This window comes from Arvicola amphibius, chromosome 1 (genome assembly GCF_903992535.2).
Source record: "Arvicola amphibius chromosome 1, mArvAmp1.2, whole genome shotgun sequence".
Taxonomy (NCBI): domain Eukaryota; kingdom Metazoa; phylum Chordata; class Mammalia; order Rodentia; family Cricetidae; genus Arvicola; species Arvicola amphibius.
The window spans coordinates 151,905,245-151,929,387 of NC_052047.1; the positions used below are offsets into that span (position 1 = coordinate 151,905,245).

The window sequence follows — 24,143 nt, forward strand, 5'->3', positions numbered from 1 at the left end:
CAATTTAAATAAAAGTTGGATTTTGTTGTTGTTTAGTTTATTTTTGCAACACTGGGGAATCAAACCCAAGGCCTTGTACATGCCAGGCAAGCATTCTACCACTGAGCTAAATCCTAGCCCCAAAATGTTTAATTTCAAATCTTTAATGTAAATATATTTGGGCTCAATTTATATTTATCTAGTTTCACAAATTATATATATTTCCCACTGGGAAAAACAAAGGCATCTGAGGAAACAGTAAAAGATTCCTTTCTGCCTATCCTTATTATTTTATCCTTCACTGGCCTTCTCCTCTTTATCTGAACATATCTAATACCATCTCATCTTATCTACATCACAAATATAGTTGATTGCATCCACAGTGTATGAAAGCTTTCTAGTCGATTTCTCAAGGCAAATAATATGGATTGCCAGCCATACTGAGGGATAGACAATAAAGGATGCAGACGGCCTAAGTAGCAAAGAGCTTGTGCAGAACAGGAAAAATAGAAATCCACCTGGGTCAGAGGTATAGGGTGAATTTCTCTTGCTGAGGTTCAGGTTTCTCTTGACGGGTCTTTAGTGGTCTACTTGAGCTCAAGTAGAGAAGCATCTTTTTTCTTCATTAACCAAACATGCCCAGATACAGCTGCTTCTCTTTCCTGTGGTAGCTGCTGAGTTCTGATTGTGTCAACTGGAGGTATCGCCGGACATTGGCATCTTTAAAGACAACAAAGAAGAAAGGCAATTACAGACAGACCACAATGACCCCGTGGACCAGAGAGCACTGGTAACATTCCCAGTTACTCTAGTTCTCCAAAATCTGAATCTGAATGTATCACAATTACTCCATGGAATAATAAGTCCTGTTACTTAATTTATGTCACCGTGAATTACTTTTTTTTTTTTCAAAACTGTAGACTAGGCTGGCTTCAAACTCAGAGATCTGCCTGTCTCTGCCTCCTGAGTGCTGGGACCAAAGGTGTGTGCCACCACTGCCAGACAATTTTTTTTCTTTCTTTTGAAAGTCTTGTAGCCCATGCTGGCTTTGAATCTGATTTGTACCTAAAGATAGCCTTGCTGATTCACCTATCTTAAAATTATGACTTAAATAAATAAACAAAATCTCTATAAGTCAGAGCTAACTTTTGTTTGTTTGTTTGTTTCTATCTGATCTCAAATTCATAGTCCTCCTGCCTCCACCTCCCAGGTGTAGGAATTATAGTCATGAACTCATTCATTGATCACTCATATTCATTGATGGGGATCCAGACAAGCAACCCACCACCTGGACTATATCCTCAGCCTTTTTCTAATTTTTTGTTTGTTTTGGTTTTTTTCTAGACAGGGTTTCTCTGTGTAACCCTGGCTGTCCTGGAACTCTCTGTGTATATACAAGGCTGGCCTCAAACTCACAGAAATCTGCCTATCTCTGTGAATGCTGGAGCTAAAGGCGTATGACACCTCCGGCTGGCTATTTTTGGATTTTTTTTTATTATTATTATTTTTAAAGATATAGTCTGCTGTGTTGCCCAGATTGGTCTTGAACTTACAGGCTAAGTGACCCTCCTGCCTCAGCCTCTCATAATAGGTGGGACTAAAGATAGGTGCCACTGTGCCCACTTAGTAGCATTTCCTCTGTATACCTGAAGTCAAGAAACAAAAACAAATGGCTCATAGACCTTCATTACTTCATAGTGGCTTTAGCGTTCATTTAAATTAGTGAAAAGTTTTATTGCACTGTTATGTTTGGGGTTCCTCTGCTACTAGCCTCCAATAGCTGTTTTAAGAATGAAAAAGGGGGGCTGGAGAGATGGGTCAGAGGTTAAGAGCACTGGCTGCTCTTCCAGAGGTCGTGACTTCAATTCCCAGCAACCACCTGGTGGCTCACAGCCATCTGTCTGGCACCCTCTTCTGGTGTGTGGGCATATATGGAGGCAGCATGTTGTATACATAATAAATGAAGAAGAAGAAAAAAAGCCAGGAAGTGGTGGCGCAGGCCTTTAATCCCAGCATTCCGGAGGCAGAGGCAGTGAATTTGAGGCCAGACTAGTCTACAGAGCAAGTTCCAGGACAGCCAGGTTTACACAGATAAACACTGTCTTGAAAAAGAAGAAAAAAAAGAGAGAAACAATATTCAGTGTTAAACCAACCAACACAGAAATGAACCTGCCATCTGCTTCACAGTTTCCTTTCTGTCCTGAAAGTGCCAAATCTGAAATTTTCCCAGTCAGTGGTTTCTTTTTCTAGGTCACACCTGGAGTTAGCTGAGCTAAAAGATAAGGCAATAGCTAAAGCAAAGGCCAGCTCCTATCTGGAGAGCAGGCTAAATGACGATGATCAAGTTCATTCACTGGGATTCACTAACATACTCTTTAAAAGGTAGGGAGGCTTTAAGACAAAGTTCCTAGGCTGGGTACTGTGGCATGTATCTGTAACATCAGCATTTGGGAAATAGAGAGGAGGGGATTAGAAGTTCAAGGCCAGCCTGTGCTACGAATTGAGTTTGAGATGACCCTGAGCTACATGAGACCCTTGCCTCCAAAAATTAAAAAAAAAAAAAAAGAAGAAGAAGAAAAAAGAAGACGTTCTTAAAATCCCCATGGTGACACACACCTGTAACATCAGTACTCAAAAGGCCAGCACAGGTGACTCGACTCACAAGTTCAGTGCCAGCTTGGGCGATAGATAGAGCTCCAGGCTGGCCTGGGTTATAGAGTGAGATTGTCTCACAAACCTCAATATAAATAAATTGGTTAAGTCAATAAGGACATGGGTATGTTCCAGAATATTTATCTATGCAAAGATGTGTTCCATTTGTTTACTGTAAAAATGTTCTGCATTTGTTTATGTTGCAGAATATTTGTTTAACTATGTAAAGATGTGTTGCTATTTTACCTTGTCTGCCTAAGGCAGCTGATTGGTCTAATAAAAGCTGAACAGCCAATAGTGAGGGAGGAGGTATGAGCAGGGTTCTGTGCAAGAGGAGTAAGTAGGAGGAGGAATTTAGGCTTCAAACAAAAAGATGCCAGGAGCCAGATAGACAGACACAGAGAAAGCAAGAACTTAGGACATAGAGAGTGAAAGAAAGGTAAAAAGCCCCAAGGGAAAACAGAAATGAATAGAAACAGGTTAAATTAAGTTAAAAAAAAAAAAAAGCTAGTGGGACAAGACTAAGCTAAAGATGAACATTCATAATTAGTAATAAGTTTCCATGTCTTTATTTGGGAACTGGTTGACAGGCCAAAGAAAATTCCAACTACATGGGTATAGCACCTGGTAGGTAGTGTCCTGAGTCTGGTTCACAGCAAGGGGACAGGTGTGTTTTATATACAGGCCCTGAGTTTGATCTATAGCACAGCAATATAAACAAACAAGCACACACACACACACACACACACACACACACACACACACACATATAGAGAGAGCTGGTGCAGGGAGTATGAATATGCCCATTTAAGCATAAATATTCCTAAGGATGCAGACAGAACTAATAGTTGTGTTCCTGTGGAAACAAGGACAAAGTATTGAGGATGAGGTGGTAAGAAACTATAATCCTAGCATTCCTCACGGTGGCTGGCACTAAGGATGCAGCTGCAGACCACCCACATGGTGGAAGGAGAGAAGCAGCTTCTACAGGCTGTCCTCTAGACTGCTGTGGCTTGCAAAATCCCACCCCTCCACACACAAAGTAAGCAAAAAACAAAATCAAAAACGCCACAGAAGTGGAAAAGTTATTCATGTGCACATTTTTGTACACATTCTCTGTTTTTGTTTTTCGTGACAAAGTTTCTTTAGCAGTCCTGGCTGTCCTGGAACTCACTTTGTAGACCAGGCTGGCCTTGAACTCACAGAGATCCGCCTGCCTCTGCCTCCCAAGTACTGGCATTAAAGATGTGAGCTACCACCACCCAGCTCACTTTCTTAAATATATGAATATTATCTATTTTTTAAAAATATTTGATTAATTCTTTGAGAATTTTACATTTCATCATACTCCCCTCCTCCCCTCCTATCTACCCTGCCCTCAAACTCCCACCCCATCCAAGTTTAAGCTTTCTTCTTTTCCCAACCCCATCTAGTCTAGTTTGTGTTGCCTAGATACTCTCGGGAATGATGCCTGCCCTGGAGTGTGGGTGACCTACAAGGGGGTAACATCATTAAAGAAAACTAACTCTCCCTTCAACAGCTATCAACTCAGCTCCTCGGCTGTGAATTTCTTTTTCTTCTTCTTCTCCTCCTCCTCCTCTTCCTCCTCCTCCTTCTTTTTTTTTTTGGTTTTTCAAGACAGGGTTTCTCTGTGTAACCTTGGCTATCCTAGAACTCATTCTGTAGACCAGGCTGGCTTCAAACTCAAAGATCCTCCAGTCTCTGCCTCCCAAGTGCTTGGATCAAAGGCATGTACCTCAGCTAGGAATCTCATGACCATTTCCCCACTTCCTCCTGGGATTTTGTTTGTTTGTTTGTTTTTTGGGTTTTTTTTTTAGACAGGGTTTCTCTGTAGCTTTGGAACCTGTCCTGGAACTAGCTCTTGTAGACCAGGCTGGCCTCAGACTCACTGAGATCCACCTATCTCTGCCTCCCAAATGCTGGGATAAAAGGCATGTGCCACCACCACCAGGCCCTCCTGGGATGTTTTATCTGGCTTGTAGTATCTGTTTTTTAAAAAGTTAAAAATTGAGGGTGAAGAGAAAGCTACAGAGAAACCCTGTCTCAAAAGACAAAAAAAAAAAAAAAATCTGAAGCCAGGTGGTGGCAGCATACCTTTAATGCCAGCACTGGGGAGGCAGTGGCAGGTGGATCTCTGTGAGTTCAAGGCCAGCCTGGTCAACAAGAGGTAGTTCCAGGACAGGCTCCAAAGCTACAGAGAAACCCTGTCCTGAAAAACAAAACAAAAACTCTTGAAAACATTAAATAAATTTCCTTTCAATGGGTACGACTTCAATAGGATAGATTCTTTGTTTTTCAAGACAGGGTTTCTTTGTGTAGCCCTAGCTGTCCTGAAACTTGTAGATCAGGCTGGGCTTGAAGTCAGAGATCCACCTGCCTCTGCCTGAGTGCTAAGATAAAAAATATACGCCGCCACCACCCATCATGAAACAGTTTTGCTTTGAGACAGGATCTCATGTGGCCCAGATCATCTTCAGACTCACTAACCTTGAACTCTGACCCTCTTGCTTCTATCTCCCAAGTGCCGGGATTACAGGCATGTGCACCACTATGTATGCTTTTATGCAATGCTAGGGATTGAACCTGGAGCATTGTGCATGCCTACCAACTAAGCCAACTAAGCTATATATATTCATTCCCACCTCTTCTTTTTCTTTTTTTCTTTTCTTTTCTTTTATTGAGACGGTTTCTCTGCAGCTTTGGAGCCTGTCCTGGAACTAGCTCTTGTAGACCAGGCTGGCCTAACTCACAGAGATCCACCTGCCTCTGCCTCCCAAGTGCTGGGATTAAAGATTAAAGGCATGCATCACTATTTCTCGGCTTCTTCTTTTTCTTTAAGAAGTTTTTTCTGTTTATTTGTAATACCTGTACATATTAACAGGAATACTGGATATAATTCAATACATGACATATACAGTGTGTAGTGTTAGAGCACAGCAATTAGTGCTGTCATCTCCTTAAACACTAATCATTTCTTTATATTAACAACAGAACAATTTTATATATGCTCACCACCTTAATTTTCCTTTCACTCACCTTTAGGTTGCTTATTGACAGCAGCCAGCAGGTAGTGCCGAGCCTGGTCATAGTCCTGCAGATGGAAGAAGGCTACTCCAGCCCGATACAAGGCCTTGGCATTATCAGGTTGTCGTTCTAGGACTTTCTGACTGTATTCCCTCACTCGTTCATAGTTCACTGGCTCCATCTGGAGGAGACAGGCTAATGGATCAAGTTAAAAGGAGAGAAGGTAGGCTTATAGGAGATTCCACTAGCCAACTCAAGGCATTCCCCAGTATTCGTTTATTCAACTAATTCTAAAGTGTCTCCCATACCCATACCCTCATCTAGGAACTGGAGATATAAAAGTTTTGACTGACAAGCTGGCTTAGTGGGTAAAGGTTCTTGCCAACAAGCTTGATGACATGTGTTTGCTTCTTGGGAAGAAGATAACTGACTCCCCCAAGTTTTCCTCTGACGTTCCCAACATGTGTACAGTGTCATGCTTGAGCACACATGCAACAAGATAAATACATCAAGTTTATTTATTTCATTTTATGTGTATGTGTGTGTGTATGTATGTATGTATGTATGTATGTATGTATGTATATGCATGCAGAAGCCCAAGGTGGTCCCAGAGGCATCAGCTGCCCTGGAACTGGAGTTACAGATGACTGTGAGCTGCTATATGGGTGCTGAACCAAACCCAAGTTCTCTGTAAGAGGAGTAAGCACTTTTAACTGGGAAGTCATCTTTCCAGTCTCCATACTTTCAATACTCTCTCAAGCATGGCATGGTGTACACATCTGTAATCCCAGCACTTGAGAGGTAGAGATTCTAGGAATTAAGGATTAGGACTCTACGGTCACTTCAGTGTGTGGTTTGACTACCAATGGTCGTCAGAGAGTAGCACTATTTGAGAAGGAGTAGGAGGGTGTGGCCTTGTTGGAGAAAGTCTGTTGCTGTAGGGGGTGGGTTTTGAGATTTCAGAAACCCATGCCAGGCCCAGTTCTCACTTTTCCTGCAGCCTGTAGATCAGAAGGTAGCTTTTAGCTACTGCTCCAATGCCATGCAGGCCACCATGCTCCCTGCCATGATGATAATGGACTAAGCCTCTGAAACTGTAAGTGAGCCTCCAATTAAATGCTTTCCTTTGTAAGAATTACCTTGGTCATGATGGCTTTTCACAGTAATAGAACAGTGACTAACACTTGGCCACACGGGGAATTTAAGACCATCTAGGCTACTATAGGAGGCCCTCTCTCACAGTCTACCCTCCCCTTTTCCTCCCTCTCTTTGGTGCTGGGGATCAAATGAAACTCATCATTGTATCTCTTCTATCTAGTGCTGTGTCCTAACTTCTTGGTCTCATCAGGTCTTATACTGCAGCATTGTTAATGCTTGCCATTATGTGAGGAAAGAACAAGCTATTCTATCTCTTCATCCACAGTACAAAATCAGTGTTCGTCTCCATTTAACTGATAGAAAAAAATCCAGGCTCAGATAAGCAACTTGCCCAAGATCTCAGAGCTTGTAAGTGAAATGAGCATGAAATCTGAACCAAGTCCTGTCATTTTTTGTTTTTTATTTCACAGTGTTCTGAGGTAGGGGGTCTCGTACAGCTGCAGCTGGCTCTGAATCCTCTATATACTGGAAGATGATATCTTCTTGTTTCCACATACCCAGTCAGTAGAATTACAGGCATGTATCTACACACCCAGGGTTTAGTTTGGTTTTGTTGAGTCAGTGTGGTGGTTTGAGTAAGAATAGTCTACACAGGCTCATGTATTTAAATGGTTAGGGAATGTCACTATTTGAAAGGATTAGGAGTGGCCTTGTTGGAGGAAGTGTGTCACTGGGGGTGGGGTTTGAGGTTTCAGAAACCTACAATCAGGCCTAGTGGTTCTCTCTCTTCTTGCTGCCTTCCGATTCAGAAAATGAACACTCAGCTACCTCCCAACACTATGTCTGCTGCATTTCGCCATGCTCCCCACCATGACAATGGACTTAGACCTCTGAAACTGTAAGCAAGCCCTTTATAAGGGTGGTCATGTTGTCTCTACACAGCAGTAGTACTGACTGAGACCGCCAGGTTCTCATTTTGTAGCTCAGGCAGTCCTGAAACTCCAGCATGGCCCCAAACTCCTTGTTCTTCCTGCCTCGGGCTTCCAGTACTGGGATTACAGTTCTGTGCCACCATGCCAACCTCATTTCCAACAACATCATATAGTATTAATACACTATTTTCTTGGCTGATTAATGGAACCCAGACTAAATCTTGGTTAGGAAGCAATGTTCAAGACAGTGTTCTGCCTTAAAGAAGGGTTTTAGCTTAGCAAACTGATTGATTGCCTGGCATACTTGAGACTCTTGAGTTCAGTCCCCAACACCACCAAAAATAAATGTAAAGGAGGTGTGTTGTGAAACAATGATCTTGTACCCTGTAAAGATTTGTCAGTTGTATTGGTTTAATAAAATGCTGATTGGCCAGTAGCCAGGCAGGAAGTATAGGCAAGGCATCCAGAACAGGAGAATTCTGGGAAGAGGAAAGGTTTGGTCTGCAGTCATCACCCAGACCAAGAGGATGCAAGGTGAGATTGCCTCACTGATAAAAGGTAAGCCATGTGGCTAGCACAGACAAGAATTATGGGCTAATTTAAGATGTAAGTATTAGTTAATAAAGCCTGAGCTATTAGGTCAGCCAGGTTATAATTAATGTAGACTTCTGTGTGTTTCTTTGTGACTAAATGGCTGCAGGACCTAGTGGGACAGAAACAGAGGTGGAGTGGTGGCTCAGTGATTAAGAGCACATATTGCTCTTGCAGAGGACCCAAGTTTGGTTTCAAGCACCCACACTAGATGGTTCACAACCACCTGAAACTAAAACTCCAGCAAATTTGATGCTTTCTTCTGGACATCAAAGGCATCTGCCTTGACATGTACACATACCCACATAAACACATACACATAATTAAAAATAAATAGTTGGGTGTGGTGGCACAAACCTTTAAGTCCAGCACTCAGGAGGCAGGGGCAGGTGGATATCTGAGTTCGAGACAAGTCTGGTCTACAGAGTGAGTTCCAGGACAGCCAGGGCTATAAAGAGAAAACCTGTCTTGAAACCCCACCCCCCAAAAACCAAACAAATATTTTCTAAGTTAAAAAAAGAAAGGGAAAGATATACCCTATTTCACAGCTATTGGAATAAATATATTAAAGTTAAATCATGCTCAGATGGTTGATTCAGGTATAATGAAATCAATAACAAGCTTGGACTCTACTTGCATCCCTGCTACAACACCCCCACACCAAGCAGACTTTTCACAAGGTATTCTCCACAGGTCAATTAATCCAGCATTTTAGCTTCATTACTTTAACTGATAACTATATACCTATCACTAACTATGTTCAAACATTAAACTAAGGACTAAGAAGAACAAGGAAGGTATTTTGATGATTATTTTCATAAGATATATGTTCTTATGTGTATGAGTGTTTTGTCTGTATTTATGTATGTGAACCATATGTGTGCCTGATGTCTGAGGAGGTGAGAAAGGGGGTGTTGTATCCCTTGGGACTAGAGTTAGAAATGGTTGTAAATCACCATATGGGTACTGGGAATTAAGCTCTGATCCTCTGTTGGATTAGCCAGTGTTCCTAACTATTGGGTCATTTTTCTAGCCTTGTTTAGTCTAAATAATATCCCCCAGTTTGATGGGGGATATATGGAAATCGATTTTACAGAAATACCTTTCTGTAATATTGGCCATTAGGAGATGGAGGCTTGGTTAGGTAGGAGACCCAACAACAACCCACAAAACAGAGGAAATTACTTTTATAGACTTTAGAAGGCAGAGATTTTTGAACTTAGAGAAGGATCTGAGTTTAACAGCTTAGTAAGTGATAAAAGCTAAGATATAAAGCACTAAATCCTATTGTCCCACTATACCTTTGGGCCCCAGCTATGAGCTAGGATTTTAGCAGCTTAGGGAAAGTACAGTAGGATATAAGACTTGACTGATCTTCACAGGGGTAGCAACTGAGATCGAACAATGATTAAATAATGCCAGTATCCTGCAATAAGAATTTAAGCTCCGGGAATTAAGACTGTTTGCCGGGGTATAATTTTAAATCTACTTGTTGCTAGATTAGTTCTAGTTTCCTTAGACTAATCTGGAAGAATTATGACCCTTAACATAGATCATGTCATAAATGTCACATCTATGAATCCTATAGAGCCATCCTTTCTTAAATCGAACATGTCAGGACTCTATCTACTTCCATTTTCCAGTTTATTCTTACTTGTTTGAGACAGGGTCTTACCATACATCCCAGGCTAGCCTGGACCTCAGACTTGAAGCCACTCTTCTACTTGGACCTCCCCAGTGCTGGAATTACAGGTAGAAAGCACCAAGCCATCTCAGTCTCCTCTGCAGTACTTACTGTAAGATATACCATGTTATTTCCTTTGTTTCATGAATATAGGACTTGTTATCTGTCGTGTTATACTGCTAATCCTCAGCATTTAATAACTGTTAATCAGAGTTAAGTTAAAACAGCTACTATTAGGGGATGGGCTATGAATGCTTTTAGTTCCAGCATTCTGGAGGCAGAGGCAGGCAAGTTCAAGGTCAGCTAAGCTATCCAGAGCTACACAGACATTGTTGCAAAAAGAAACAAACAAAACACCACTATAATTACTATTATTTGAGTCCCAAAATTATTGCTGGACACACTGGGAAAAAATACCCTTAGCTTTTATCATAACTAAGGAGTATTGTAATTTCAAAATTTTTTAGTGCTGATATTGTAGATTGGTGGCACAGTTTTTGGTCAGCATGCGCAAGGCCCTGAGTTGCACAGCTCCACTCCAACGCGGCTTGTATGTGTGCATGCAATATATGTGTGTGTATACATATTTAAGTTTATACATCTAAGAGTGCTTTATTTTTATATGTATGTATGTGTGTATATGTATGTGTATTCACTTGTTTGGTTGTTTGAGATAGGGTTTCTATGAAGCTCTGGCTAGGCTGGCCTCAAACTCACAGAGATGACAAAGATATGTACACACACACACACACACACACACACACACACACACACAATTGGTTTTTCGAGACAGGATTTCTCTGTGTAGCTTTGGAGTCTGTCCTGGAACTCGCTCTGCAGACCAGGCGGGCCTTGAACTCACAGAGATCCTCCTGCCTCTGCCTCCCAAGTGCTGGGATGACAGGTGTGCACCACCACCACCCGTCCACAAAGATATTTTTAAAATTAGCAGTCAGATGTGGAGGCTGACACCTATAATCTTAACACTTGGGAGCCAGAGGCATAAAGACTGCCAGGAGTTTGGAGCCAGTTTGGTCTACAAAGTGAGTTTCAGGCCAGGTTGGGCTACATACTGAGACTCAAGAAAAATCAAAACAATTTTAAAAAAGCAACCAGTAGGAAACATAACCGCTCCTGATAATATATATATATCCTCAGTTTGCATTTTTAGAATTTCTTACTCTACTATATATTAAGTTAATTAGTTCTAAGCTTGATTTGTCTATCATAGAAAAGACTAAAAGGTCTCTCATCAATTAAGGTTATTCCTAGCAGAACTGTTCTATCTTCATACAAAGCCATAGGGAAATGGAAGATACTAATTATCCAATGTCCTTGATTTCTACAAAAAATTATACAATCAAGCACAATTGATCTACACTATCTAGAGCAAGGAATGTGTTTTCCAAATGTTAAATTTCCTTTAGACAAAAACACTTTTTCTGTACAGAAGGCAAAATGTTCTAAAGTTAGCAACATTTCTCCAGATAAATCAATTGGCGGTCCCACCCTAGATCTACTAGATCAAAGATTCTGGAGTTAGGGCCTAAAGGTTGTATTTTTACAAACATCTGGAGAGTTTGTAAAAATCCTGCCTGCTTAAGAGTTCTACTGATTGGAAACAGGTTTCAATTCATGGCCAAATAACCAGATGACAGCGAAGAAGAACGTATTTTTTTTTTCAGTGTTCACGGGGTTTGATAGTCTCTTTTTTGTTTGTTTCGCTTTGTTTTTTGATACAGGGTTTCTCTGTGTAGCTCTGCCTATCCTGGAACTCAGTCTGTAGACCACTCTGGCCTCAAACTTAGTGATCCACCTGCCTCTGCCTCCCGAGTAGATTAAAGGCATGCGCAGCCTCTGCTTTGCTGGATGGTCAAGTCTTGATGTTCTACCCACCCTCCAGCCCTGCTCTTACCAGCTAGGTTGTTGTAGCAGTCTGTCTGAGTAGTGTGCAGTATGTTTTCTTGCTCCGGCGTGAGAGCTGGGCCCTCAGGTCCTAGACTGGGTATTGGGGAAGGCAGACTTGGATCCAAGCCCCGCAGCTGAAGAAGAGCTCGGTGGTACCTACTCACAGCATCTCGGTACTTCCCTTCCCGGTAGCGTTGGTTCCCTTCCTCCTTGAATAGCTGAGCCTCCTGCAGGCGCTTCTCCATGTCTGTTAGAATTGTTAAATGAAGGATCGACTGAGGCTGTGGTGTTGGGATCAAAATTATTGCCTTGGGAAGTCTACTACAAAGGAGCAGAAAATTACTCTCCTTCAGGATTTGAGCTTTGATGTTTGATAGGACTACTGTCCTATTGGTCCTCCTCTTTTCAGTTTCCACAGGTTCCGCAAAAAAAGGAATAATGTGGAGGTAGTGAAGCTATAGGCCAAATGATGATTTCCAAAAGAAGAGCTCCTGGCGTGAGTATAGACTCTAGGAAGATTAAAGGGCCCAGGTAAATATCCGAAGTGTGTGACAGCCCGCAAAATTCTTTTCCTTCTTTCTCTGAGGCACACCCCCTGACCTGGAAGAAGATGGAGTAGGCGGGAACAACTGAAACAGGTCAAAAAGGTTTCACTCCTTCCCAAGCTCTTTATTTCTCTTTATTCAACAAGCATTTGTCGATGTTTCTGCTGTTAACTGAAGGAGCGAAGTGAATGAGGCCTGAGCCCCTGTTCCGCTGGCGAGGCAGAAGAGGCCGTGTGCACTGGCAAGCCCACAACCGCACTACTGCAGTGGCCCAAGCCCGAAAGTCTCCTCCAGCGATTCAGTTTAAGGGCCGGCTCTTGGACAGGAAAAGACCCGGCCTGCTAGCAGTTTGGCATCTAACGGGGCGCGCGCATTGCGTCACATCACCCAATCAGAAATGAGTCCAGAAAAGTAATCCCGCAGAAATGACCCCGCCTCCCCAGCGGACCAACCCGGAAAAAAAAAAAAATTCTCGGCCACTTCTCCAATAGGAAAAAAAGCCGCACGATATCAGACGACCAATCAGAGCAACAAACTACGATTCAAGCTGGCCAACCAGAGAGGCGGAAGGCGGGGTTGGCGCATCTGTTGCCGGGTAGAAGTTTAAGCCCAGAGAAAAGGCACGGGCATTGCTTGTTCTTCCTTGGTACAGGAAAGCCCTTTGCTTACGAGCCACAAAAACAGCTGCTGTGCACCCGCAAGCCCTCCGGCTTGTCTTCGTTTATCTCTCTCAGAAGAGGCGGTGAAGGAATAGGAGGCGAGGACATCAAGCTAGACCTAGGGTGCCTCGGCAATTGGGAGCGATCAGGAAGTAAGAGTATTTACAGGGTGGGCGGGGCTCTGGTGCGACTGCGCAGAGCCTCCAACTGAAGTACGGAAAGAGAGGCGCACTCCCGCTTCCGGGCTGCGAGGCACTTGAGCCGCAGCCAGCCTTGCCGGCGCAGGCCCCCTTGCGGCTGCGCAGTTAGGGCGCCTCCGCTGATTGGCCCGGATCTCTGAGGGGGAGGGAGGAGAAGTGAGGGAACTCCGTCGTCCTCGGCGCGCACTCGCCCGCGGTCGAGAGCCGAGTATCCAGGAGGCTGCTCCTTGCCGCCTTGTTTTGGACTCTGTGAGCCGAAAGGGGCAGGGCAGAAGAAGGCGACACAAACACGCCGCGGGAAGAGCGCGGCCTCTGCCGCTGCCTGCGTGCGCTTACTAGCGCGGGCTCAGTACTGGCGCGGGAGGTGGAGGCGGGCGGCGGCGGCGCCTGCGCGGTCGGGCTCGGTCGACAGTTCGCAGGGGAGGAGGCGGCGGGAGGCGGAGGAGGCGGCGGCGGCGATGGAGGTGAAGCGGCTGAAAGTGACCGAGCTGCGGTCGGAGCTGCAGCGGCGGGGCCTGGATTCGCGCGGCCTCAAGATGGATCTGGCGCAGCGGCTTCAGGAGGCGCTGGATGCTGAGATGCTGGAGGACGAGGCCGGCGTTGGCGGCGCCGGGCCCGGCGGGGCCTGCAAGGCGGAGCCTCGGCCTGTGGCCGCGTCGGGCGGAGGCCCGGGCGGGGACGAGGAGGACGACGACGAAGAGGAGGAGGAGGAGGAGGAGGAGGAGGACGAGGAGGCGCTGCTTGAGGACGAAGACGAGGAGCCACCTCCTGCTCAATCTTTGGGCCAGGCCGCGCAGCCTCCTCCGGAGCCCCCGGAGGCGTCAGCCATGGAGGCCGAACCCGAATCCTCCGACACACCGGCGGAGGCCACGGCCGGGTCAGGTGGGGTAAACGGTGGTGAAGAGCATGAGACCGGCAAGGGGGAGGAAGACGGGCCGGAGGAACGGAGCGGGGATGAGACGCCGGGATCCGAGGCACCGGGTGACAAGGCCACAGAGGAACAAGGTGAGGAACTTGCTGCAGAGCCAGGCTCCAACCTGCCGGGTGCGTCCCCGATCCAGCACCCCACCCCGCAGCGCGCGATCTCATTCCTTGTTTCCACTTGCCCGAAAGTGTGGCTGTGTGATGGGATTCTCCAGGGAGCTTGGTTTTCATCCCTTGCCCATCTTTTGGGGAGTTTGGGTGCGTTGTGGCTCCACGGTTCCTGTCTAACGTGATTCCTCAGTGTTAGTGGATGGAAGTGTGTGGTATGGTGTTCGTGTGTGTGCGTGTGTGTGCACCGCTTTCGAGCTACCTGTGGATCAGCCTTTAGCGGAAAATATGCTGGGAAATTGGCGGACTACAGGTAACCGTTAGAAGCTCAGCCCTTCGGCCTAGCTGACAGTCAGTTTCTTCCCCTAAAAACGTTCCCCAGTGAGCCGTCTGCGAAATGTTGCTCTGTCAAAGCCATGCTAGAGCACACGCCTCACAGCCTCTGATAGCTAACCTTGCTCCTTCCTGCTTCAGCGGTGGGAGACAGTGTCTCGTGCGAGCGGTTGGGTTTAATCATTAACTAGCTAAGAGAAAAAGCCTTAGGCTGGTAACTTTTAGTAGCATGTTAGTTGCTTGAAAGGAGCTTTTTCCCTTGTCCCTATTGTCGATATATTTTAATTCTCCTTCCGAGTCGGTAAATGAGCACATTTATAGACTTAGCCTTCCGCACTGGGGCCTGTAAGGTCCTTAACTTCCTGAGGTGGAATGTTGAAGGGTTCTAGTGGGTAAGTTGAGTAACCTTGTGGTACAATTATGTGTAGCGACTTTTCCCCAGGAGTTAATGACCTTTCTCCTTTCTTTTGAAATGCTGGCATGGTTAGAGCTCATCCATAGTGTCTGTCAGGAGGGAGAGCTGCTTCCCAGTCTTACTTTCAATTGGATTGCCTGAGGTTTTTTTGTTTGTTTGTTTTTGTACTGTTTTTTTTTAAGGCTGTTATTGTCCTGTACTTGGAATCTATTTTTTCAATGACAGTATACAGAGTATAGTTTTTTTGGGGGGGGGGGGTCTTGTGTCTAATGTTCCGGAACAAAATTTCTATTATATAACCCTTGACTTGTTTGTATTCCAAATAGCAGATAAAAGATATTGACGGGTAAGAGAGTACTTTAGAGGAATTGTCAAAGACTATTCAGCCTTCAAAACATGAAAACCTAAGTGGGAAAAACTCCATGTGTACTCCTTGTAAAGAGTGGTGTTGCCAGGCTTAGTGTCTGTCACACCTTCAGTCTCAGCACTTGGGAGGCGGAGGTAGGCAGATCTCTGTGAGGTGGTTTTTTTGGTTTTGGTTTGTTTTGGTTTTGGTTTTTTGAGACAGGGTTTATCTGTAGTGTTTTCATTTATTTATTTATTTATTTATTTATTTATTTATTTATTTAGAGCTGGAGCTAGCTCTTGTAGACCAGGCTGGCCTGGTTTAAGTAGAGATCCGCCTACCTCTGCCTCCCGAGTGCTGGAATTAAAGGCATAGGCCACCACCTCCCGGCTACATTGTGAGTTCTAAGACAGCCAGAGCTACATAGTGTGACCTTGTCTAGAAAACAACAACAAAAAGAATGTCGCTAAATGTACACCACCACCTTCCTGCCCCAAATTCCATGCCGTAAAGATGTGGTGTTATTTATGGTTCACGTGTGACTTAATGATTTGCTCTGGTAACTTTCAGTTCAAATTCCTGTTAAAAAACACAGCTGCCATAGTGTGGTTATGCATTTTACGGCAAAAAATTCAGTCTCTTAAAGAAATTGTAAGGTTTCTGTGCCATGTACCTGCTGAAAAAATGTTAGAAAATAGTTATTAAGTACTTGCTGTAAATTCAAATCTGATGAGAACTGAAATTCACCTGTGAAGGTTTTTAAACAACTTCGGGGATATTTTTCTATCCTATTAGTGGGGAGATCTGTCATGTTGGCTTGAATGAAGTAGATACATTTAAAATGGAAAAATTGCCCAGCTTTTTCTATTTCTTGACTGTATTTAGCTCACAGCGCGCCCTCCCCATCTTAACCAATAAAAAGATACTGGAAATAAAACATGGATATAATAGGAACACTTTTACACAGATACCCCCAGTTTCCCATATTGGTTAACTCAGATTCTCTTAGTTCTGAGCTTATTCTATGCTCCAGTATAAAAACTGCTGATTTTCTTTCCCTCCCTTTTGTAGGAGATGACCAGGATAGTGAAAAGTCAAAACCAGCAGGCTCAGATGGTGAGCGGCGGGGGGTAAAGAGACAGCGGGATGAGAAGGATGAACATGGCCGAGCTTACTATGAATTCCGAGAGGAGGCTTACCACAGCCGGTGAGGGAAACACTCCCTTGATGGGAATGTCTGCTCTACTTTTGGTATTCCTGGCGTTGATTGGACAGTCTGGAAGGAGGGGTGGATTGAAAAATGGAATAGATCTTTATAGGCATAAGTTTTAGAGTAAATAAATCTATGATGAAAGCTCCTATTTCATTTTCTCATTGACTGAAAGAAGCTGTCTGCTGGAATTTGATAATTCACTGATACTTTAAAATGGACAATGCCACACAAATACCTCAAAGAAAGTAGCTTTGGTTATATTGCATTTGCTCTCTTCTCCTACCTGTAGCTCAAAGTCTCCACCACCTCCAGAAGAAGAGGCAAAAGATGAAGAGGAGGATCAGACTCTTGTGAACCTGGACACATGTATGTATAAAGCGAATTGCTTTGGTTTTTTTTTTTTTTTTTTTTTTTTTTGAGACTAGGGCCTTGCTATTTATCCCAGGCTATTTTCCAACTTGTGGTCCTCCTGCCTTAGTCTCTGGCATGATCTAGAACTGACTTTTGAGAGTAAAACTTGATGGCGAGTATTTGGACAGTTTTTGTATCCATTCATGATAATTGGGCATAATGGTGCTCTCAGCGCTTGTCAAGTGTTGAGTGTTGTAGTAAACCGGGCATATCTTTCGTGCTATGTTTCTTTTATTTAGATTTATTTACTGTGTACACAGTGTTCTGCTTGCACACCAGGAGAGGGATTCAGATCTCATTATAGATGGCCATATGCTGGGAATTGAACTCAGGACCTCTGAACAAACAGCTAGTGCTTTCAACCTCTGAGCCATCTCTCCAGCCCTGTATCTTTCTTTCTTAACAGATACCTCGGATCTCCATTTTCAAATAAGCAAAGACCGATATGGAGGGCAGCCACTTTTCTCAGAAAAATTCCCTACCCTTTGGTCTGGGGGTCAAGGAGTACTTTATGGAAGTAACAAAGGGAAGAGTATGCTTCGAGGCCAAGGTAAGGGCTCTTTCAAGTCAGTTATTAATTTCAGCTGTGTGTTGGACGCCTAGCCAGTACTTTATTAGTGCAGAGAAGGCACCTGACTTAGCATGCCTTAACTCTGAGCAACAAAATTGATCCTTATGACTTTGTTTTGTTTTCTTGTTTGTTTTATATGTTGGGGATTGAATTAAGGGCCATGTACATATCAGGTGCTTTATTTCTGAGCTATATACTCAGACCTACAAATTTGGTCTTTGGTTTAGTAAAAGTTGTTTTTCTGATATTGAGCTGTGATCTTTTTTTTTTTTCTTTTCAGTTTGTATACAAATCTTATCTTTGTAACTCAGACTTTGTACCTGCAATGGTCAAAGTACCTAAGAATTCCTTTTCTGACTTGACCAGGTAACACAGAATCTCCCAATGAAAGAAGGTTGCACAGAAGTTTCTCTACTCAGAGTTGGGTGGTCTGTTGATTTTTCCTGTCCACAGCTTGGTAATGTTATTTTTTAACTTCTTGCTGTGTTTGTTACCATATTGCTCACTCTGTGGGAACTTTACAGATAGATAATTGATTGTTGACTATCCTAGGTGAAGATGAATTCTCTTATGGTTTTGATGGAAGAGGACTCAAGGCAGAGAATGGGCAGTTTGAGGAATTTGGCCAGACTTTTGGGGAGAACGATGTCATTGGCTGTTTTGCTGTAAGTGTTCCTGTAAATTGTGGATTTATAGCAAAGAGTAGATAAAGAGCTGAGAGGATTCAGCTGTGCTTCCTACCAACTACTGGCTTTTATACATTCTATGCATTGCTTGGTTATGTGAGCTGTCCAGTAACCCCAGTATTTATTTGCTTATTTCTACATGTATTGGGGGGGGCATATCCAAGTGTATATGTGAAAGTCAGAGGACAGTTTTCTCCTACCATATGGGTTCTAAGGACCAAAGTCATGTCATCATACATGGTAACATGTGCCTTTACCCACTGACCCATCTCTCCATCCTCCCAACTAAAAAAACAAAAAGTAAGCTGTAAGACTTCATTGTCCTTAAAACTTGTCAACCTGTAAGTGCTCTTGTGCTTTTGTCCCTGTAGAATTTTGAGACTGAAGAAGTAGAGCTTTCCTTTTCCAAGAATGGAGAAGACCTGGGTGTGGCATTCCGGATTAGCAAGGAATCTCTAGCAGATCGAGCCCTTCTACCCCATGTCCTTTGCAAAAATTGTGTCATAGAATTAAACTTCGGTCAGAAGGAAGAGCCGTTTTTCCCACCACCAGAAGAGTTGTGTTCATCCATGCTGTGCCTGTTGAGGGAGCGTGTACGGATTGCAGTTCTCCTAAGACCCATAGAGGAGTGTGAGGTATGCCAAATTGCAGAAGTATGGGCCTCGTGTTTTAGAATAGTGAAGGCTGTGTCCTTTCAGGTGTATTCTGAAATTACTGTCAAACTTGGATAGAGAAAATATAAGAATATTTTCTAAAGAAAGTTGGATTTTTTAAAATGACTCATTTTTATTACATTCCTATTTTCCTTTTATTTGCAGGTGATTCTGATGGTAGGACTCCCTGGATCTGGGAAGACCAAGTGGGCACTAAAGTATGCAAAAGAAAACCCCGAGAAAAGATACAATGTCCTGGGAGCTGAGACTGTGCTCAGTCAAATGAGGGTCAGTTGCTGAAAGGTGGGGGAGGGATGGTTAATCAGCAATGATGTTTGCTCTGGAGACTCTGGGAATCTTTGATAATCTGTCCTCAGTCAGGGATGGAGGGTGTCTTTGAAGTGTGTGAGAACAAGGGCTACACATGTAAAAATGTAACTTTTTGTCATCTGTTAAAATAAAATATGCTCCATACCTGCTGGATTGTCAAGTCTCTGAAAATGTGCAGTTTGGAGTATATACGGGTTAAGAATGGGAGTAATTACTGTAGGAAATTAGCAGTGGGATGAGTTGGTCTTATCCATGTAGCATTTAAAGCAGGTGACTTTGGGGATCTTGAACTTGCTGTGTAACCCCTTATCTCCCCCTGTCTTCTTGCACTCATCAGATGAAGGGGCTGGAGGAGCCAGAAATGGACCCCAAGAGCCGAGACCTCTTAGTTCAGCAAGCTTCCCAGTGCCTTAGTAAGCTAGTCCAGATTGCTTCCCGATCAAAGAGGAACTTCATTCTTGATCAGGTATTCAAACATTCAAGAGGAACCTGTATTTAAAGGAGGTCCAGAGATAAAATTTTGCAGCTTTTTAAAAGAGTGAAACTGGGATACACACGTAGGACTGAATTAAGAATTAAGAAATAGACTCAGGTCTGTCTGCTCTGAGTTACATAATGTACTTGAACTCATCAAACTGTTATCCTGAGAGTATGAGCTAGATGATAGAGGAATAGAAGGAGATTTGGGTTCATTTATTTATTTCTTTTATTTAGTCAATATCATGACCTACTTACATTTGTGATCTTGAACAAGTCTTTCACCTCTCTAACTTCAGTTTTCCTGATGTGTGAAATATTTATCAAGTAGAGTCTCATAAAAATCAAAGGACAAGCCAGGTGGTGGTGGTACATGCATTTAATCCCAGTACTCAGGAGGCACAGTCAGGCAGATCTCTATGGTTCAAGACCAGCCTGATCTACAGAGCTAGTTCCAGGACAGCTAGGATAACACAAAGAAGCCCTGTCTAAGAAAAAGAAAAGTCAAAGGAGACTGGGGTTATAGCACAGTGATGGAGCAGTTTTCTAGCATGTACAAAGCCCTAGGTTTGATCCAGATTACTACAAACAATAGTAATAATAGTGATTATTAAAATTGTGTGTTGACTTCTAATCTGATGCTTCAGCTATAGATCGTTTCTTTTGTAAGTTGAGTGGTGACTTTTGTTCTTAAAACATGTTATTACTCCCATTGCTAGTGTAATGTGTACAACTCTGGCCAACGAAGGAAGTTATTGCTGTTCAAGACCTTCTCCAGGAAGGTGGTGGTGGTTGTCCCTAATGAGGAAGATTGGAAGAAGAGGCTGGAGTTGAGAAAAGAAGTGGAGGGAGATGATGTGCCTGAGTCTATAATGCTGGAGATGAAAGGTGGGCTAAAATTGCAAAGATTAGAGAATCTTGTTCCTGGTTAGTACAACCCCACTGGAACCTCGTAGTAGCAAGACTACATCTAAATCTCTACATCTAAAGTATAAATTTAAAAAACAATTAATGGAGGCAAGCCACTTGTAGATATAAACTAATGGGTAGAGTAGATGGAGAAACAGTAGACCCCTTGACTCGTGGCTAAAATACAAAAGGGTAATGTCTGGGCATAGTAGGTAGCACATGTTTGTAATCCCAGCACTTGAGATGGTCAGGAAAGGAAGAATCATGAATTAGACTAGCCTGGATTACATAACAGGACCTTGTCTTGGTTGGGAGGAAAAAAGCAGGGTGGTGCTTGCTTATAATCTCAGCATCTGGAAATTGAAAGCAGGGAGGATAAGAAGTTGGAGGCTAGTCTGAGCTAATGATGCTGTCTCAAATGGAAGGACGAGCTGGGCAGTAGTGGTGCCACGCCTAGACCCAGCACTCCAGAGGCAGAGGCAGGCGGATCTCTTTGAGTTTGAGGCCAGCCTGGTCAACAAGAACTAGCTCCAGCCGGGCGGTGGTGGCGCACGCCTTTAATCCCAGCACTCGGGAGGCAGAGGCAGGCGGATCTCTGTGAGTTCGAGACCAGCCTGGTCTACAAGAGCTAGTTCCAGGACAGGCTCTAAAAAAAAAGCTGCAGAGAAACCCTGTCTCGAAAAGCAAAAAAAAAAAAAAAAAAGAACTAGCTCCAGGACAGCTAGGACTGTTACACAGAGAAACCCTGTTTTGAAAAACCAAATAAAATAAAAAAGAAGTACGAGAAATAAGATGTTTAAATCCAAACAAGATACTTAGATGTGAAGGAAGGAGATTGAGTCAATTACCTATTAATAAGTATTAATTAAATAATTATTTATAGTGTATACTGTTTGTCCATCATTTCCCTAGTCGTAGGAAAATATCAGCATATGAAATGAAACTTTACAGTAATAAATACAATTTTAAATTAATATTTATATTCCATAAAATGGCAAGAATGATGTTAACGTTCAAATGAAAATACAGTCATTGTAGAAAATTGTCTCTTTACCATATATTGATTTCTGTTACAATAATAGTTTTATGCTTTGTGTTCCTTTTTGCTTATTTTTTGATGTTATTTGCCTAAGTATACCGTCCACTCAAGGCAGTGTTAGCTATGATTATTGGTTTGCTTCATGGTGTTCCCTCGGATCATATTCTTCATCATGTTTCCTTTCACTCATGGCTTCCCACTCACCCCTCAGCTGCTGGCTCTGGAAACTCTCATAATCCCTGGCTGTGGGAATCGCTTTTCACATCTGTGGGCTGGAGTGTCTGAATTTATACAGAATTAATTATGCGAGCCCATAGCAAATACTCAGGCACTTGGAGGAATTGATTGCTGTTTTATAAAATAGGGATAACTGGATTCATCTGAGAATCATAATTGAAATAAAACTCACTGGGACACAGTCTATGAACTTGATGTCCATAGAATGATAGATGTGTCATGTATAACTAACTGTTCAGTGACAGGCCTTGCTGTCAGTGTGTGTGTGTTGTTAGATATGATGCTTTTAGCCTGCACATGTGAGTGTGCATGTGTGTGTATGTGTTAGGGTTTACTGGGAATTGAAACCCAGGGCCTTTGTACGTGTTAGGCAAGTGCAGTGCCCCTCACCTGTACCCTCAGTCCCATCTTGAAGTTCTGAAAATGTTACTTCTTGACCAGATATGGTGGTACATGCCTTTAATCCCAACAGATCAGAGACAGGTGGGTCTCTGAAATTGTGACCAGACTGGTCTAAACAAATTACAGACTAGGTAGGCTACATAATGAGACCAAGTTCTTAAGTTCTTTTTTTTTTTTTTTTTTTTTTTTTTTTAGGTTTATTTGTTTCATTTCTGTGAATGTTTTTGTTTTGCCTATGAATGATGCCCTTGGAGGTCAAAACTGAACTACAGTTAGAGACAAGACAGTTGTGAGCACCTATGTGGGTGCTGGGAACTGAATCCAGGACCTCTGCAAAGGGCAGTGAGATGCTTTTAACGACTGGGTTAGCTTTCCAGTTCCTGAGACATAGTTTTTAATCTAAGCAACACTGAAATATGTTCAATTACAGGGTTAGCCTGTGTTCCTTCTGTCTTGATAGTTCACTGATTTGTTTTGGATCACTTAAGAATTTGTAAACCTATCTGGCATAAAGCCCTTTGTCTTCATATACTAAAGAATTTAGGGGGGCTGGAGAGATGGCTCAGAGGTTAAGAGCATTGGGAGCTCTTCCAGAGGTCCTGAGTTCAATTCCCAGCAACCACATGGTGGCTCACAACCATCTGTAATGAGATCTGGCACCCTCCTCTGGCGTGCGAGCATACATCGAGGCATAATGTTGTATACATAATAAATAAATAATTAAAAAAAAGAATTTAGGGAAAGATTTGCCTTAGGCATGGTACCACAAGTCTTGCACTCAGAAGACTAAGGCAGAAGATTGCTTTGAGTTCTAGGTCATTCTAGAATATATAGACAGACACCATCTTTAAAAAGAAGAAAGCCATGGTGGCACTTGACTCTAATCTCAGATTTTAAGAGATTGGAAGCAGCCAGATGGTGGGTGGTGCACACCTTTAAATTCGAGCACTCCAGAGGCAGAGTCAGGTAGATCTCTGTGAGTTCAAGGCCAGCCTGGTCTACAGAGCTAGTTCCAGGGCAACTAGGGCTGTTATACAGAGAAACCCTATCTTGAGGGCCCTTCCCCCCAAAAAAAGAGATTGGAAGCAAGAAAATCAAGGCTCATCCTCAAACTATATTAAGGGAGTTCCAGGTCTGCCTGTGCTATATGAGACCATGTCTCAAAAAAGAAGTTAGTTTGATTATCTAAGGATGAGTTGGTATGAGCCTAGTACATTTTAGTGCGTTACTAAGTTAAACTTTGAAAGTATTAGGCTTCGCTTGCTGTCATGTTCAGACCTATAGTCTACCAACTTGGGACAGAGTAAGGCAAGATATTCAGTTTGAAACTGGCACAGACTGTATAGCAAGCTGAATTCCAGTCTGAGTTTTATAACAAAACAATCTCAAAGGAGAAAAAAGTAAAATAAAAAGAGAAGCTAAGTGCAGTAGTAACAACTATAATTGTAATCCCAGTTTTCAGAAGCCAAGAGGCAGGAAGATTCAGACCAGCCTGGGATACATGAGACCCTATATGTAAAAAACCAACAAGAGCTAGATGGCGCAGCTCTTAAAGACTTAGCTGCATAGCATGAAGCCTCAAGTTTTGATCCCAGCATCCACATAACAAGTCAGGTACCCTATATACTCCTGAATCTCACCACTGAGCAGGGTGGCAACAGGATGGTGAGTCTCTAGATTTTGAGAGGGACCGTGTCTACAAAGGAGTAAAGTGTGGTAGAGAATACCTGACATCCTACACTAGCCTTCTTACACTAACAACATACTTGCTTAGACATATACTATTAACAGCAAAA

General features: G+C 43.1%; 2 protein-coding genes across 2 annotated transcripts in view; one reads left to right on the forward strand and one right to left on the reverse strand.

Annotated features, from left to right (window-relative positions):
• Ttc9c (tetratricopeptide repeat domain 9C) lies at positions 1–13,251 on the reverse strand. The gene is made up of 3 exons (XM_038323005.1): positions 11,897–13,251; positions 5,689–5,871; positions 1–699 (listed from the first exon to the last, which is right to left on the reverse strand). The coding sequence occupies exons 1-3, from the start codon at positions 12,132–12,134 to the stop codon at positions 605–607; spliced, it is 516 nt and encodes a 171-aa protein (XP_038178933.1). The 5' UTR covers positions 12,135–13,251; the 3' UTR covers positions 1–604.
• Hnrnpul2 (heterogeneous nuclear ribonucleoprotein U like 2) overlaps positions 13,068–24,143 on the forward strand; it is a 16,636-nt gene continuing 5,560 nt past the window's right edge. Inside the window, 11 exon segments of the mRNA XM_038323017.1 lie at positions 13,068–14,298; positions 16,491–16,626; positions 16,922–16,998; positions 17,450–17,559; positions 17,561–17,593; positions 17,981–18,071; positions 18,167–18,279; positions 18,672–18,935; positions 19,119–19,241; positions 19,621–19,749; positions 20,480–20,648. Coding sequence (XP_038178945.1) covers positions 13,752–14,298; positions 16,491–16,626; positions 16,922–16,998; positions 17,450–17,559; positions 17,561–17,593; positions 17,981–18,071; positions 18,167–18,279; positions 18,672–18,935; positions 19,119–19,241; positions 19,621–19,749; positions 20,480–20,648 — 1,792 coding nt within the window. The 5' untranslated portion in view covers positions 13,068–13,751.

Coding starts and splice junctions, on each gene's coding strand:
- Ttc9c (XM_038323005.1), bottom strand. CDS start 12,134: ATGGAGAAGCGCCTGCAGGAGGCTCAGCTATTCAAGGAGGAAGGGAAC. Junction 5,872..11,896: donor CTGCTACAACAACCTAGCTG/GTAAGAGCAGGG, acceptor TTGATCCATTAG/CCTGTCTCCTCCAGATGGAG. Junction 700..5,688: donor TGTCAATAAGCAACCTAAAG/GTGAGTGAAAGG, acceptor TTGTCTTTAAAG/ATGCCAATGTCCGGCGATAC.